We start from the raw sequence: 17,323 nt of genomic DNA on the forward strand, positions 1-17,323 counted from the left end.
AATGTGAGGGTCTGGGCCAGTGAGAGGGCTCAGCAGGTAAAGCTGCTTGGCGTCAAGCCTGATGACCCGGGTTCGATTCCTGGAACCCATATGGTGGAAGCACAGTACTGACCCCTGCAGGTTGCCCTCTGACCCCTACATTTGCACCAAGGCATGCATCCCCTCCACCCCCCCCCCAAAAAAAAAACCACAAATAAATAATGTAATTTAAATTTTAAGATTCTTTTAAATAATCAAGTAGGGAAGTCCACGAGGTCAAGCCTCTGGTGACTTCAGAGTGTCCTTTCGATTCCAGTCCTCACTCTTTACCACAACCATGAGTCGGCCCTTTCTCTTTCCAAACCTCATTTTCCATATGATGGGTGGGGGCAGCTGGCCTGAGTCATCTAGACAAGGTGTCGTCCCCAGAAGGTCAAACTCAAGCCAATTTCAGTTTGCAAACGTCACAGAAGGGAAACTCCGTGTGTAGAGAATCGAAACCTAGGGCACAAACGTTGGCCGGATGCCAGCCTTGTTAAGGCGGCCCCGACCCGCTTGTTAAGGAGGCCCCAGCCTCCCATCCCCCAGCACATCTCCCATGACAACACATCTCCAAGAAGGGGACCCCCGGCGAGCCTGTTACTCCCCCGGTTCCTCTCTTGTCCCATCCTTTCCACCACAGGGTGTTCGAGGTCAGCTGGAAAAGAGCCACCTTAAAGAAACAAGGAGGTGTGGTCGGGAAGTTGGGTGGGTGCTTGGCTATATAACCCTGCTGCGGTGGGCCGGTCAGCACCCGACATGGCACTGGCCCAGGAGCTGTACAGCTTCCCAGCCTCCAAGCTGGACTCCTTCGTGGCTCAGTGGCTGCAGCCAACTAGAGAATGGAAAGAGGAGGTGCTGGGCACGGTGAGGACGGTGGAACAGTTCCTGAGGCAGGAGAACTTCCAGGGAGAACGTGGACAGCCCCGGGATGTGCGGGTGCTGAAGGTGGTCAAGGTAAGACTGGACCTCTCCCTTCCTAACCAGGATAAGGCAAAACCCGGTGCCAGGGGTCCCCTAAACGCATAGTCCCTAGTGCACGCTGCTGACATCTCAGGATACCCCAGATAGCCATCTGCAGCCCGCGGCCTTGAGCAGAATGAACCAGTCAAAAAGCTAACAGACCACCTTTGGGGAGCATGGGGTAGCCTAACCCTTAATGTTCCGTCACTGAGGCTTACAGTCTGCAAGGTAGATACAATTCTTTTCCCACTTTACAGATGAGCCGAACAGAGGTGTTAAGCGTTATAATGGCCACATGCAATGTGAGGCCTCTCGTTAGAGCCTGACAAATAAAATACAGTAACATACAGTTTGGGGAACCTGACCTGGGGGCCCCACTCCTGCAATCCCAACACCTGGGAGGTGGAAGCAAGAGGACCATAGGTTAGAAGCCAGCCTAGTTACAAGATTCAGATAAGAAGAAAGAGAGAGAGTGTGTGTGTACGTTTAGGGACGATTGGTAAATGTTTAATACGGCGTGCATTTGGGTAAGAAAACCCGCTGTTTGTTTTGCCAAGTCTGATAGCACCTGCTGGGTTTGGGGGCTCTCTTTTGGGGGGACTCACACGCTATGCTGTTTCGGGACAAAGCTCCTTACTGCTTGTTAAGGTGAATAAACATTCAGTGTGTACGAGACTCTGCGCCTACGAAAGACAGACAGACACAGACGGGACAGGTTCTGATGTGCTGGGGGCCTGGGAGTTCTTTGGATCTTCTTCCTCCTTGTCCGTGTTTTGTTTTTCTGATAACAGAAAGATTTTTAGAGTGGGGGCTGAGAGGGGCAGTGTGGCTTGCTCACTTGCACAGCTGGTGTTGGAGCTGGGGTGTGAATTCGAATACTCAAGCTGTGACCCAAGGTTCTAAGACCTTTCCCCCTCAAATCCTTCCTCCAGCTACCTCATCCACCCCGGGGCTAGCTAGGATCACAGCCCAGGACAGGCAGAGTTCAGCAGACTCTGGAAGGAGCAGGGCGACTGTAAACTGAAGACCCGAGTTTGATCTCCAGCACCCCCGTAAAGAGCTGAGCATGGTTGCACACACTTAGAATTCCAGCCCTAGGGAGGCAGAGACAGGGGAATCACCAGGACTCCCACCTGCCTAGCCGAGTCAGCAAGCCCCAGGTCACAGTAAGAGACCCCCAGTGTCTAAAACCAAGGTGGACAGCCTAAAGGAATGAGCCCCAAGGTTGACCTCTGGCCTCCACACATAGGCACACACACACACACACACACACAGAGGCACACGCGCACAAAACTTGAGAGAATTAGCCTCAGCCCATTGTTCATTTAAACATGAAGGAGACTGACACACAGAGAGGGTGACATGGCCTAATGTCACACGCCAAATTGGTGGCAGCATCCAGGCTAGAGTTAGGACTCTGGATCCCCAGCCTAAGGCTTTAACTTTTGCTCTTGGGAAGGATTCGGTAGCCTTGAGCCCCTGTGCCCTCCTTGCACCAATCCTGTCCCCAAGGCCCCAGGTCACGTGATTTAGAAGTGACAGTCTTAAACTCAGAGCTGGATTTGTCTCTGGGCTTTTCCTCTCAGCAGCTGTGTGGCTTTGATGGTACCGTGGGTCTCGTGTCTCAGACCCTTGGACCTGCCCGACTGTGGTTGTGGCATCATGAACGTCATCTCCCACCACCCAGCACAGGGGCAGTGCAGCCTATAGGTTATCTCAGGGTAAATTCTTAGACACAACACTTTCGTTGTGACGCTTACCTAGGGCTTCTTTCTGGTCCGTGGGACTTGGGACTTCTCTCTAGACCACTCCCTCCCTGACATACCTAAGGAAGCAGTGGATGGAATCGGAAAGTACCCAGGAAGAGTCAACAAACAGAATGAGTTTTGATGGTGACAGATGCTAACTGCTAAGCCTCAGTTCTGCTTCCCTTAATCCACTAAATGATAGCCACACCCAAAGGGAAAGACTCCGAGAATGCACCCTAGACTCGAAGCCTTCTTTCCTTGCACCTTTGGAGTTTCCGGGGGAGGGGCGGGGGTGGGCCCTGAGCTGTCCACATGAATGAATGCTCATCTAACCAATCAGGTGTGAGTAGATTCCAACAGAAGCAAATCATAAAGTCTATTCTAAACTGCTCAGGGAAGGGAGAGGACAGTGTAGACAGGACCTGCTGAGGGGGGTCAGGAAGGGAGTGGGTAGTGTAGACAGGACCTGAGAGGGATTGCCCTGTGCCCACATCCAGCACCCATCTCCAGTCCTTTCTCTCAGGGTAGGAATACTGAGTCTGAAGACTGGTGGTATCAGAATAAAAATGGAGAATATCGATGGCAGGTGCCTGCTCCTTGGGAACAGAGTGTGGTTCACGGACAGCATCCCAGGATGTAGAGGAGGAAGAGGTACCGGCAGGCCGGGTCTTCTGACTTTCATCTGGCTCCCTGTCTGGCTGGGAGACCTTGCAAGCAGATTGTGCTTCACTCCCTGTCTCCTCAGCTGGGAAGCCGGGTCACAGGCCCGTCTCCGTGGTGATGAGAGTGGAGGATTGTATTAAATAGTCTTTGGTGGTGCCAGATACAGGGGCCCGCTCAGTCTGTGACGGCAGAATTTTAATTTCTGCAGTGACTCCACTGACCAGGAACGGTAGCCACCTGGAGACTGACCCTCCCCCGGCAGCCCCACGCTCACCAATGTGTGGTGAGAAAGAGGGGAGCCAGACAGACTGCATGCCAGGGAGGCAGAGCCTGGAGAGTAAACTTTGGCTCTCTCTTCAGAATCATCTGGTTCTTTGGCCAGCAGGACGGCTCAGCAAGGAAAGGTGCCTACTACCAAGCCTGATAACCTGGGTGTAATCCCAGGAACCCACTTGGTGAAAGGAAGGAAGGAACCCCCATTAGTTGTCCTGTGACTTCCGTGTCACACACACACACACACACACACACACACACACACACACACACACAATTAAAAAAAAATTAAACAGTGCAGTCTCCTGCCATTAAGAGACAGGGAGACTATATCTAGGCAGTGGAAGAATCAACTAGATGAAAAGGAAGAGACACACACCGGTGACACCCAGGACCCCGGGCCCCACACCCCGCCCTCAGCATACAGTATTTTAATTGACCTTGCCTGGATTCTAATGACTCACATTTCATCATTATTTTCATTTTACTCGTGATGGACTTTGGGCTCCTAATGATCACATAGCAGATAAATCAGGGATAAGATTCAAAGGTCAGGGTTAGGCATCCAGTACCAAAGTGCTTGCCTACCGTCATGGAGGCTCCTTGATCCATCCAAATACAGTTTCAGGGAGGGAGAGAGGGAGGGAGGGAGGGAGGGAGGGAGGGAGGGAGCAAGCATGGACGGATGAGGCTATCCATTTCACAGCCCATGCAGTAGATATTTCTATAGGCTGGGAGCCCTTTATCAGATACTTCAGGCCCAGAAGTGTTTCAGGTTTAGAAACCCCCACACACACACACACACACTGGGCTTTGACTTATTTACATAAACATAAGGAGATATCTTAGGATAGGACCCAGATCTACTCACATGTCCATGGGTTTTCACACAGCCCGAAGGCATTTTTGTACAATATTTTGGGTCACATGAGGTCAGGGATGGAACTTTCTACTTGTGGCATGTCCGCAATTAAAATACTCTTGGATTCTGAACATTTTGGAGTTTTCAGATTAGAGATACTCGGTCATTATTCCCTTGCAGTGGGCCTTTCTCTGGGTTGGACAAGACCGAGTCTCCGAAGGTGTACAGGGCAGTGGATAAGCAGGGGCTGCTATGGCAGGGCACACCTGTAACCCCATTGCTTGGGAGGCTGAATCAGTCAGGAGGCTCGTGAGTTCAAAGACAGCCTGAGCTATGCAGCAAGCTCTAGGGTGATTAGGGAGACCTGATGTCGGATAGAAACCATAAGGAGTCCAGCTGCCAGAGATCCTGAGTGCCAAGTTCACCCTCCATCTGTCTGCACCTGGGACGTGAGATGGTAGCACTTCTCACCTAGCCCCCGTGGAAGGACTATATATTAAAGGGATATACTGCCTGGAAGAGCCCCCAAGGCTGCTGGGCACATGGCAGAGGGCCTTGGGGTGACAGAGTCCTGTCTTCCGCAGGTGGGCTGCTTCGGGAATGGCACAGTGCTTCGGAGTACCACGGACGTGGAGCTGGTGGTGTTCCTCAGCTGTTTCCACAGCTTCCAAGAAGAGGCTAAGCACCACCAAGCTGTCCTGAGAACCATACAGAAAAGGATATATCATTGCCAAGACCTGCTGGACCTGGGGCTCTATAACGTGGGAGTGACTGATGGAGTCCCCAGTGGTCTCATCTTCACTATCACGACAAGAGAGACCTGGGAGCCGATCACTGTCACCATCGTGCCTGCCTACAGAGCCTTGGGTAAGGGGAACAGACGTCTTACATGTCCGGCCTACCCACCCCAGGAGACTGGGACCCCTTGCCTCTGGTGGCCACGTGCATTCCTCCACGCTACCCACATCCTGGGCTGGGGCCGAGCTGCCACCGTGTGCTCAAGACTAACACACTCAGACCTGGGAAACAGAAACTTATCACAGAGGCGCGCTCTGAACACATGACACACGGTGGGAAAGAATGGGGTGCGCTGGGTAAGGACCAACTCATGTTCAGGGAGGGACTTACCGTGGGAAGAATTCTCGGAAAGCTCGGACACCCAAGCAGGGGAAGGACTCAGATTAGGAACTGAGTCCTTCCTACAAGACACTTGCCGTGTCTGGACACGCACTGCCTTCCCAGAAGCAGACCTGTGGTGAAGATGGGTCTAGGGACATGCACTTCATTGGGGACTTAAAACCAGAAAGGGGAAGGCGTTAAATGCCTCCCTCAGCCCTGAGGAACTGGCTTCCTGCCCCTGTAGAGTTCAGATGATTGCTATAAGGGACCTCCTCCACCTCGCCCACTACCCCCTGGCACTGCAGTGATTAATTATCATTAGCTGAGGACAGCCCCAGACGCGGGAGGGTTAAGTCACCTGCACCTGCTGTCTGTCCTCAGGCAGAGACGCCTAAGTGTTGGCTCTCCACCAGGTCTTACTCTAAGGCTGGTGATATGATGTTAGTCAGCTTCACAACACTGGGACAAAACACCCAAGATAAGCAACTTACAAGCAGGAAAGCCCTGGTTGGGCTCATGGTATCAGAGGTTTCAGTAACTAACCATGCGGTTCTTTCTGTTGTCTCCGGCCTACATGCCAAGCTAGCGTGGAGTAATGTAAGGGAGGAAGAGACTTGCTCATCTTCCAGGAAGGAGTTGTGGGAGGGAGGGAGCTGTCTATAGGAGAGGTGTCTCTACAGTCCCTTCAAAGGCAGCCCCCATGACCTGACTTCCTTCTGCTAGTCTCCACCTCTTAAAGGTTCACCTCAGATTGACAACTAGACCTTTGGCACACGGGTCTTCAGGGGACACTTAATATCCAAACCAGGCCTGGAGAGATGGCTCAGTGGTTAAGGGAAATTACTCTCGCCGAGGACCTAGTTTATGGACCACATGGCAGCTCACGACCACCTGTACCTCCAGCTCCATAGGACCCAGCGCCCTCTTCTGACTTCCCTGAGCACCCATGCATGTTGTGCACATACAAACGCGTGCAGGCACACACATGGATACACACACACACACACACACACACACACACACACAAGTCTGAAAATCCAAACCATAATGAGTGTTGTATCATATGCCAACTCCCACTGGTTATAATCTGCACAGCATTATTCCGTGGGTGTTAAAAATAGGATCCAGGCCTGGCAGTGGTGGTGCATGACTTTAATCCCAGCACTCGGAAGGCAGAGGCAGGTGGATCTCTGTGAGTTCGAGGCCAGCCTGGTCTACAGAGCAAGTTCCAGGACAGGCTCCAAAGCTACATAGAGAAACCCTGTCTCAGAAAAAAAAAAAAAAAAAGGAAGAAGAAGAAGGAAGGAAGGAAGAAGAGAGAGAGAGAGAGAGAGAGAGAGAGAGAGAGAGAGAGAGAGAGAGAGAAAGAAAGAAAGAAAGAAAGAAAGAAAGAAAGAAAGAAAGAAAGAAAGAAAGAAAGAAAGAAAGAAAGAAAGAAAGAAAGAAAGAAAGAAGTAGGATCCAGCCTCAGGAAGAAAGTCATTCATGGCATGGCATGGACCCAGTTCTCCCCTATGAATATCACCAGATTTCAATCACCCAGAAAGAGATCTATTGATAAAATGGACATTAAAGAAAGCCGGAAGTGTTGGGGATGTCCAGGAGGATCTGTAACAGGGAGAGCCCAAAGCTGGCCCTCTGGAATAAGAATCTCACCAGATGGGATGTGTTGGAGGATGCCTTTAATCCCAGCACTCAGGAAAGAGTATCTGGTGGATCTCTAAGAGTTCAAGGCCAGGCCAGTCTATAGAACAAGTAGCCGTGGGTACCTAGTGAGACTCTGACACCAAAATAAAATTTAAAGTATGAAATTTTTAAAGAACCTCACCAGCAAAGCTCGGTGGTAATGGTGGTGGCGCACGCCTTTAACCTCAACACTCAGGAGGCAGAGGCAGGTGGATCTCTCTGAGTTTGAGGCCAGCCTGGTCTACAGAGTGAGTTCCAGGGCAGGCAGGTGAAACCCTGTCTTGGGGGAAAAATAAAAAAACAGAGAGAGAATGAATCTCACTGGAAAGACCGTCACTCAAGGTCTCAAGTCTCCCTGGAGACATAACCCCAGAGTGACTGAGCCAAATGCCTACTTGGTTCCCCAGGGCTTCCAGAATCTTCACTCAGTCTTTGTTTTCACTCTCCTCAGGGCCTAACGATCCTAACACTCCGTTACCCCCTGAGGTCTATGTGAATATGATCAAGGCTGACGGGTACCCTGGAAGTTTCTCTCCATCCTTCAGCGAGCTGCAGAGAAACTTCGTGAAGCACCGGCCAACTAAGCTGAAGAGCTTCCTGCGGTTGGTCAAACACTGGTACCAGCAGGTCAGGGGGCTGCGGGCGGCGGGGGGGGGGGGGGGGGGGGCTGCGGGCGGGGGGGGGGTGCATCGAGAGGAAACAGGGTCGGGGGAGAGTGGGAGAATGCTAGGGTGTACTTGGCATTTTCTTTGGGCCACCCACCAGCTCCCAAATGAAAACAGGGAGACTTATTAATTACAAATGCCCAGCCTTAGCTTAGGCTTGTCCCACTAGCTTTTTTTTTTTTTTTAATTAATTTAACCTGTTTCTAATCATCTATGTTTTGTCTCGGGGCTTCTTACCTTTCTTTCATTCTGTATGTCCTACTTTCCTGCTTTCTCTGTGTCTGGCAGGCTGCCCCCCAACCCCGGCGACCCACACTCCCACGCGACCCCCTCCAGGATCTCCCTGGCATCTCTTTTTCTCCCCTGCCCCCCAGCCTAAATTCCTCTCCCCTGCCTGGAAGTCCACCTATACCTCCTCCCTCACCATTGGCTGTTCAGCTTTTTATTAGACCAATCAGGTGCCTTAGGCAGGCAAAGGTAAAACAGCAACACATCTTTACATAGTTAAACAAATATACCTTTACATAGTTAAACAAATATTCTTCAACATAAACAAATGCAACACATCTTTGCATAGTCAAATGCTCCCCAACACTGGGACATTTGCAAACTTTACAATCTCCTTTGTCTGACATCTGCTTCTGGGGTTTGTGAACGTTAAGCCCAATGCCTTGATGGCAAGGAGAGGAAAGATTCCTTGAAATCCATCCATACTATCTGCTTCTTGGTGATGCTCGCTTCTGAGTGTCCTGGTCATCACCGAATGAACTGGCCTTGGTAATGTGACATCTGGAAATAACCCAGTATATGTCAGAATAACCGGGTGTGCAGAGTTATTCAAACTGAGAAAAGGAGGGATCAGAAACAGCTCCACCATGAGCACACGCACTTATGGTAGTGTGTGTGTGTGTGTGTGTGTGTGTGTGTGTGTGTGTGTGTGTGATGTCTTCTTGTAAAATAAACAGATACACTTAGGGAAAAGTGAGGAACGATGGCACACACCTGTAACCCCAGCACTTAGGAGACTGAAGCAAAAGGGATAGCCTGGACTATATAGAGAGCTCCAGGCCAGCCTGGGCTACATAGTGAGACCCTGTCTCAAAAACAGCTACACAGGAGCTAGAGAGATGACTCAGCCATTAAGGGCAGGCACTACTCTTCCAGAGGACCCAAGTTCAGGTCTCAGGGCCAAGATCAGGCTAACCCCAGCTCTAGAGGATCCGGATCTGACTTCCATGGGTACCCACACTCACACGCTCATACACATACATGCATACACACACACATACATTATTTAAAAATAAAGTAATTTTTTAAGGAGTCTGGTAAAATTCTATCTCAGTCCTCTTTGATGGTACTGCTCATCTTTACCTGTGAATTCATCTCCAGCTACTCTTCATAAATTCACTATACTGGAGTGAGGAAAAAGAGATTGCCCATGGATGGATTCTATTACAATCAATCTACTCTTTAAAAAAAAAAATTAGCTGCCAGGTAGAATACTCATCTGTAACACACACACACACACACACACACACACACACACACACACACACACACACGAGAACCTGGGCTTCATAACCAGGCCTGATCTTGAAAAAATAAAAATAAAAAGAGTTATGTCTTAGCTTGGGTTACAATTGCTGTGATGAAACACCATGACCAAAAGCAAGTTGGGAAGGAAAGGGTTTATGTGGCTTACCCCTTCCACATTACAGTCCATCATTGGAGGAAGTCAGGATGGGAACAAGGAGGGCTGGAGGCACAAACGTGACGAGCTGAGGTCAGATCTCCAGAATCCATGCAAAAAGCTCGGCACAGTGGCACATCTGCCCCCACCGCACCGGGGAGGCCGAGACAGGAGGACCCTTGGGGCTTGCTGGCCGAGATAGTCTAGCCAGTCAGCAAGACCCAAGGTCAGTGAGAGAGCCTGTCTCAAAATGTGGAGGGGTGCCGGGCGGCGGTGGCGCATGCCTTTAATCCCAGCAATGGGGAGGCAGAGGCAGGCGGATCTCTGTGAGTTCGAGGCCAGCCTGGTCTACAGAGTGAGTTCCAGGACAGGCACCAAAACTACACAGAGAAACCGTGTCTCGAAGAAAACAACAACAAAAAAATGTGGAGGGCAACTGAGGAAAATACATCACACTGACCTCTAGCCCCCACCCCCGTGCCCACGTATTGTCACCCGCTTTTACAAACACACAAAAAGAATTTCAGATCCATCTGGTGAGATGTCTCAGTGGGGTAAAAGTGCTCGCCACACGAGCTTGGTGACTAGAATTTAACCTGACCCCAGGAACCCGAGTAAAGGTTGTAGGGAGGAACTAACTTCAGGAAGTTGAGTTCCGACCCCCACACCTGCAGCACACCATGACATGCACACACACACACACACACACACACACACACACACACACACGAAGAAAAAGAAATTCAAAGATAAATTATATTCCCCTAAATTTGAATTCAGACACAATTTGAATCCTACTAACCTAGGCCCTTAATCCTAAAATGGGAAAGCCAAGGCCCAGAGAGGGAGAGCGACTTGGCCAAGGTCACACAGCCAGTAGGTAGAAGAACTAAGGTTCGACTTTGGACGTTCTGCCCCTGGGCCGGATGCCCTCCTTACACTTAATCTTTACATCCCTCTCCGTCTCTCCCCCCCCCCCTCTGCAGTATGTGAGAGACAAGTGCCCCCGGGCCAACCTGCCGCCTCTCTATGCCCTGGAACTGCTAACTGTCTATGCATGGGAAGCAGGCACCCAGGAGGATGCTAACTTCAGGCTGGATGAAGGGCTCGCCACTGTGATGGAGTTGCTCCAGGATCACGAACTCATCTGCATCTACTGGACCAAGTACTACACGCTGCAGAACCCAGTCATCGAGGACTGTGTCAGAAGACAGCTCAAAAGGGAAAGGTACCGGGCCACCGCCGGACACAAAGTCCCACAGAAAAAAGCAAAGAGAGAGAGACTGGGGGAAATACGGAGTCCTATGACTTGACTTGATGACGTGTGCGCTGAGGCTGCCTTTGGGACAGCATAGGCTGCTCCCTGGTCATCTCGGTCAGAGAGTGGGGGGATGCCTGGAGCCGAAGGCATGGAGCTCAAGGTGTCCAGTTCACCCCAGGAGCCTGCTTTCACATTCTATCCCAGAGACAAAGTCACCACTCCTAAGCCCCGATCTCCAGGAACACAAAGTGTAGGTCTTACTTACGGACATGGAGTCTACCTCAGGCAGCCTCCCACAGGGTCATCGGACTCCACTCAAGCCAGTGACGTTTAGTCATTCAGTGTTTGCATACAGGAGAGACATCTTAGAGGCAGCCTGAGAATTTCCCTGCTGCGGCAGGAGAATTGGAACAGCTAAGAACCTTCTCTATTAACCATGAGACTGTAAGGTCTAGGTCTCTTCGCCTCTAAACCAGGGGTAAGCAATAATAGTAAGGATAATCCCTCTCGAACTGTCGGGAGGATTAAAGCAGGTTCGCTCAGGTTCTGGTCCAGTGCTTCAGAAGCAATCAATAGGTGAATGGTGGTGTCACTGTTATCAAAGGCCATTCACCAAATTTGGCCCCAAACTTGTGCAGCCTGTCATGACTTTGAGAGGTCTCCCCTGCCGGAGTGGACCTCTCGTACTGCTCCAGGATGCATCCAGCAGCCTCATCCTCTCCAAAATCTCATCATCTTCATGCCCTTGTTCTCCCGTGATAGTTTAAGGCCCTCCTTGACTGACAGCTTTGGAGGATGGACAGGTGCTCCATGGCTGGAAAGGATGGTGGCTGAGAAGTATCTCCCCAGACAACAGCCTCCAAACTGGATAGATCCTGGGCATCCTCTCTCTGTGTTACAGACCCATCATCCTGGACCCGGCAGACCCCACCCACAATGTGGCGGAAGGGTACAGATGGGACATAGTTGCTCAGCGGGCCAACCAGTGCCTGAAACAGGACTGTTGCTATGACAACAGGGACACCCCGGTCCCCAGCTGGACTGTGAAGGTAATGGCTCTTCCCAGGACTGTTAGTGGCCTGACAATCCAAACACTACACCTGCACGGTGTTGGTTCGCCCAGTTAGGTGCCTGTGGAGAAGAGCGCTTCAGAGGCAGGAAGCCTGCAACACCATCCTACAGCCGGCTATGAACTTTGACTTTTCCAAGCCTTGAGATCCCAACGTTTACATCCTTATCCTCTTCCCCTACCGGAATATCAGGTTCACGTTCCCGATCACTGCTTGTGTGCTTTGAGTACAGCCAGGTCAAGTCACTCAGCCGTTAGGTGCCAGCATTGGACTTGGGGTTGGGGAGAGAGGGAGGAAGAAGCGTGGAAGGTACAGAAATGGGATATGACCTTGTCCTCAGGGAATGCATACAACACCATCAGCAGCAAACTAGAGCAAGTGTGCACAAACCTGCAAGACAGATTACCAAAGAGATGAGACTCTCGGAAAATGAGAAGCACTAAGAAACACTGTATGATCATACATCTCCGACACAGGCAAAGAGCATAATCACCTAGTATTTACAATTTGCAAAGTGTTTGTCTAGGGGCTATCTCCACTGAACTTCACAGGCAATTCTAGGAAAAGGTTGAATATTATCACTATATTTATTGTTTGTTACTGTAAGGACTATTGTTTCCATTTTTCAGAAGGGCAAGCTGAGGCTCTGGAAGGGTTAAGTCAATGAATCAAGGTCATAGTACTAATAGGCAGCAAAGCTAGGTTCAATTAGGTCTTTAACGAGGCTCTGGAAACAGACAGTAAACACTAGCTAGAATCACCAGGAAAGATTCCCTGCAGGAATTTCAAGCTGGAATGAGCCCAAAGCACCCGACAAGGATATAAATGCCGGTGAGAAGGCTCTGTGGGTAAAGGCGCTTGCTGCTAAGCCTAAGGACCTGAGTTCCATCCCTGGTGCCTACCTGTGCCATCCAGTAGAAGGCACAGAATTGACTTCTGAAAGTTGTCTGTCCTCCACATGTACACTGTCACACAGACACATACTCTCTCTCATACACACACACATACACACTCACACACACACATACTCACACACACTCACACATACATACATACACACACACTCACACATAGATACATACACACTCACACTGTCTGTCTGTCTATCTATCCATCTATCTGTTACCTATCTGTCTATCTATCTATCTATCTATGCATCTATCTATCTGTTACCTATCTGTCTATCTGTCTGTCTGTCTGTCTGTCTGTCTGTCTATCTATCCATCTATCTATCTCCTTCTCCAAGAAGATACTCCAGGTTGAAGAGAAAAGAACGGGAGGTGGGGATGAGCAGCGTATGTGTGAGAACAAGAGGCTGCAGATGGCAGAAACTAGAGCAGAGACTCTAAAGTAAGGTGCAGGCAGAAAATGAGGGGCGACAGCCAAATCAAACCAGTGGCTAGGACGGAAAGGTATGAAACCAGGACTGTGTAGCCCTGACTGTCCCGGAGCTCGCTCTATAGACCAGGCTGGCCTCAAATTCACAGAGATCTGCCTGCCTCTGCCTCCAGAGTGCTGGGATTAAAGGCGTGCGCCACCACACCCAGCCTGTGCCTCTGGGATCTTTGAAGCCAGGCTTCACTGCGTATCCTAGGATACTCTCGAGCTCACGATCCCCTGTTCTGAGTGCCAGAATGACACATATCACATATATGTCATCCCCAGCTGGGCTGGAGGATTTTTTTTTTCTTGAAAACTTTACAACGCTAGGCTTAGAGTCCTTCAAAACCCTGCTGTGCCATGCAGTGAATACTGAGCTCTACGTGGGCACAATCATTGTGTCTACCAAGTGGGAGGAGAGCCAACCTCATGGGGCTGAAAATGTACTCATGGGAGATGCCCAGTAGGAGCCTACAAGAGATTGGCACTCCCCAAACATCTGCTGCTGCTGCTGATGCTGATGATCATGACAGTGACGAGGAAGCTGTTTTTGCTATGACGAAGATGAATCTGGGGAGGGAATGTAGAGGTCACCAGACAGAAATGTGAGCCTAACCTCACCTCTCCTGTCTTGCAGAGAGCACCAGATATCCAGGTGACAGTGGAGCAGTGGGGTCACCCCGATTTAATCCTCTGGGTGAACCCTTATGATCCCATAAAGAAACTTAAGGAGAAAATCCGACGGAGCCGGGGCTACTCTGGCCTGCAGCGCCTGTCCTTTCAAGAGCCCGGTGGCGCCCGGCAGCTCCTCAGGAGCCATTGTTCATTTGCCTACTACGGAATCTTCTCCCACATCCACATCTGCCTGCTGGACACCATCCCCCCCAAGATCCAGGTCTTTGTGAAAAACCCGGATGGTGGGAGCCACGCCTACGCCATCCACCCCCTTGACTTCGTCCTGAGCCTGAAGCAGCAGATTGAAGACCGGCTGGGCTTTCAAAGCCAGGAGCAGCAGCTGGAGTTCCAGGGCCACGTCTTGCAGGACTGGTTTGACTTTAAATCCTATGACATCCAAGACAGTGTCACCCTCACCCTGTCCAGGAAGAGAGAGGGGAAAGCTTCATTTGCACCCAGCTAGTTCCCTCTGTAAACGTCTCTGCATTTTTGATCACTGTCTTAGCCTAGCAGCCTCATCGCCCCTCCTTCCGGTTCTCTGCCGGGATGGTCCGAGTCTTCAGTACCCTGCCAGGGGGAACCAGAAGGGATGTGAGAAGTCATATGCAACCAGACAACAGCCAGACCCTCTGTGTGGCAATGGAATTCTGCAATCACTGCAGAAATCCTCATGGCCACACTACCAGGATTTGGTCAGTAAATGGCAGTTTCACTAATAAACTCTTAACTTGTTCAGAGGAAGCCAAATTCACCTCCCAACCAGTTACACTGACCCGGCTTCAGGATGTCTTATCTCCAACTTGCCTACACCAGAAACCTCCATCAGGGCATATCTGAAGCTTTCCCTGTCCCCCACCCTCCTGCCAGCCTCTGACTATCAAAGGCAGGGTAGGACATCAACTTCCTGTCGAATTGAGAATAAACAGCCTTTGTTTCTTCCCATTTTAGTGGTTTTCATTCATTTCCACAGAGGCCTCTCAGCTCTGGGGACTGATGGATATAGAGAAACTGAGACGAAAAGAGACAAAGCCTGAGAGATTGAAGACCAGACAATGTTTTTAAAATCCCTCCTCAGAATGGTAGCATGCCTTTAATCCCTTTAATCCTCTGTGAAACAGAGGCAGGTAGATCTCTGTGAGTTGGAGGCCAGCCTCGTCTACATTGTGAGTTCTAGACCAACTAGGGCTATGTCGTGAGACCCTGACTCCAAGTTTTCTGCCCATAACTCCTAAAACCCACACATAAATAGTAAATAATAGTTTAGAGACAAAGGAGAAAACCTCATTTTTATTGCCAAAGGATATTGTGATTGGGTTTATGCCAAACAACCTATCAAAGGCTCCCCTTTGACCTGTTTTCTGGTGGATTTACCATAGTTTCAAGTCCACTTCAAAGCTGGTTTTCAAAAACCTCTGAATAATTTAACATTAGTATTCTATATATTTCGTAGTTCTTTTGCCTCCGGGGACCAAAAGAGCATCTCTTTTGCAAAGGGTAAACAGGCTAGCTCACCCATAGCTTTATATACTTCGTAACACAGCCCCTGTAGGTGCTTTGAAAAAGGAATGAACAAGGCTGAGGCAGATCGATGGGTAGAACACTCACTTCGCACCTATGAAGTCCCAGTTCAATCCCCAGTAACCTCCCAAACCAGGTGTAGTGGCACACCCCTGTAATCCCAGCACAGAGACAGGAAAATCAAGAATTCAGCCATCCTTGGCTACATTTGGGGCCAGCCTGAGCTACATGAGACCCTTTCTCAAAAGAAAAATAGACTTAAAAAAAAGTCACTGTCTTGATCCATTTAGACTCCTATAACAAAACACCATAAACCCAGTGGTCTATAAATAACAAGCATTTGTTTCTTACTGAGAAATTCAAGATCATTGGTACCTGGTGAAGACCTCTTGCTGGTTTACAGATAGCAGCCTCTCACTACGCACTCATGTGGTGGAAAGAGAGAAAGGCAGATCTCTGGGAGCATTAACAGCAGTGATAAAGGCTCTGTTGCCTGTCAATCATCTCCAAAGGCTCCATCTCCTAATGCCATCAGCTGGGGAGGTAGGAATTCCACACAAGAGTTTGCAAGAGATTCAAATGTTTCGATCACAGCAGTCACTTAAAAAATCTTAAGGTCTATTTATTTTATTGGGTGTGTATGAGTGCTTTGCCTGCACATATGTATGTGCACCACATTCGTTCCTGAAACTCTCAGAGGTTGATGTCGGATTCCCTAGAATAGGCATTATAGATGGTTGTGCACCACCATGAGAGTGCTAGGAATAGAACCCAGGTCTTCTTCAAGAGCAACAAGTGCTCTTAAGTGCTGAGCCCCTTTTTAAAACTTTTTCCACTCAAGACTGCTTTCCTCTCAAGACATTTTTTTCACATCATCACAGACATGCAAGTATGCAAAATAAGCAGGCAAAAAGAAACCCACAGAAAACAAATCATAAAGAGATATATTTTAAAACAATTATTTGGGACCAGCAAGATGGCTTAGGAGGTAAAAGTCTTTGCTGCCAAGCCTGGCAAAGTGAGTTTGATCCCTGGGAACCACATGGTAGAAGTGCAGAACTGACTCTCTCAAGTTGTCCTCTACCTTTCACGTTTACACACACACACACACACACACACACACACACACACAAATATAATACAGATCTTTTTTTAAAAGTTATTTGGTGTGTATATCACTTTGCCATTGATTGAAGACTAAAGCAAGCAGGTGTCATTACAAGCACTCACTTGTAATCTTGATATGAGGGAGGCAGAAACAAGAAGGGGCAATGTAAGTTCAAGGCCAGCCTTGTCTACGTAGCAAGTTCCAGGCTAGCTAGGGATATGTCCACCGGTCTCAAAAGGGATATTGCTCATTCAGTAAAGTGCTTACCTTTGCAAGGATCTGAGTTCCACACCCTGAACCCACATAATAAAAGCCAGGCATGGTGGTGTACCCTCGTGATCCCAGCACCAGGGAAGGAGCCAGGCAAATCCCTAGGACTTGATCCCTAGGAACCACATGGTAGAAGTGCAGAACTACCCTCTCAAGTTGTTCTCTACCTTTCAAGTTACCCTCTACTAACTTACTCAGTGAGTTTCAAGGCCAGTGAATGACCTTGACTTTAAAAAAAAAACAAGGGAGACAGCACCTGAGGAACAACATTCCAGGTTGACCTCTGACCTCCATACTCATGCCCACCTCTGTGCTCATGTATCTACACACACACATAAACATGCATAAATGCAC

At 49.5% G+C, this 17,323-nt stretch overlaps 1 protein-coding gene across 2 annotated transcripts; it reads left to right on the forward strand.

The window, feature by feature from the left end:
• Nucleotides 1–747: 747 nt before the first annotated feature.
• LOC102907615 (2'-5'-oligoadenylate synthase-like protein 1) lies at nt 748–15,015 on the forward strand. Of its 2 annotated transcripts, XM_006995790.4 has the most exons (6): nt 751–975; nt 5,112–5,394; nt 7,784–7,959; nt 10,674–10,915; nt 11,850–11,997; nt 14,036–15,015. In XM_006995790.4, the coding sequence occupies exons 1-6, from the start codon at nt 778–780 to the stop codon at nt 14,534–14,536; spliced, it is 1,548 nt and encodes a 515-aa protein (XP_006995852.1). In that variant the 5' UTR covers nt 751–777; the 3' UTR covers nt 14,537–15,015. The 2 variants fall into 2 exon arrangements, with proteins under 2 accessions (XP_015844707.1, XP_006995852.1); XM_015989221.3 differs by lacking the exons at nt 10,674–10,915; nt 14,036–15,015 and having other exon boundaries at nt 748–975; nt 11,850–11,995.
• The last annotated feature ends 2,308 nt before the right edge of the window (nt 15,016–17,323 follow it).

Source organism: Peromyscus maniculatus, chromosome 23 (assembly GCF_049852395.1).
Source record: "Peromyscus maniculatus bairdii isolate BWxNUB_F1_BW_parent chromosome 23, HU_Pman_BW_mat_3.1, whole genome shotgun sequence".
Lineage (NCBI taxonomy): Eukaryota > Metazoa > Chordata > Mammalia > Rodentia > Cricetidae > Peromyscus > Peromyscus maniculatus.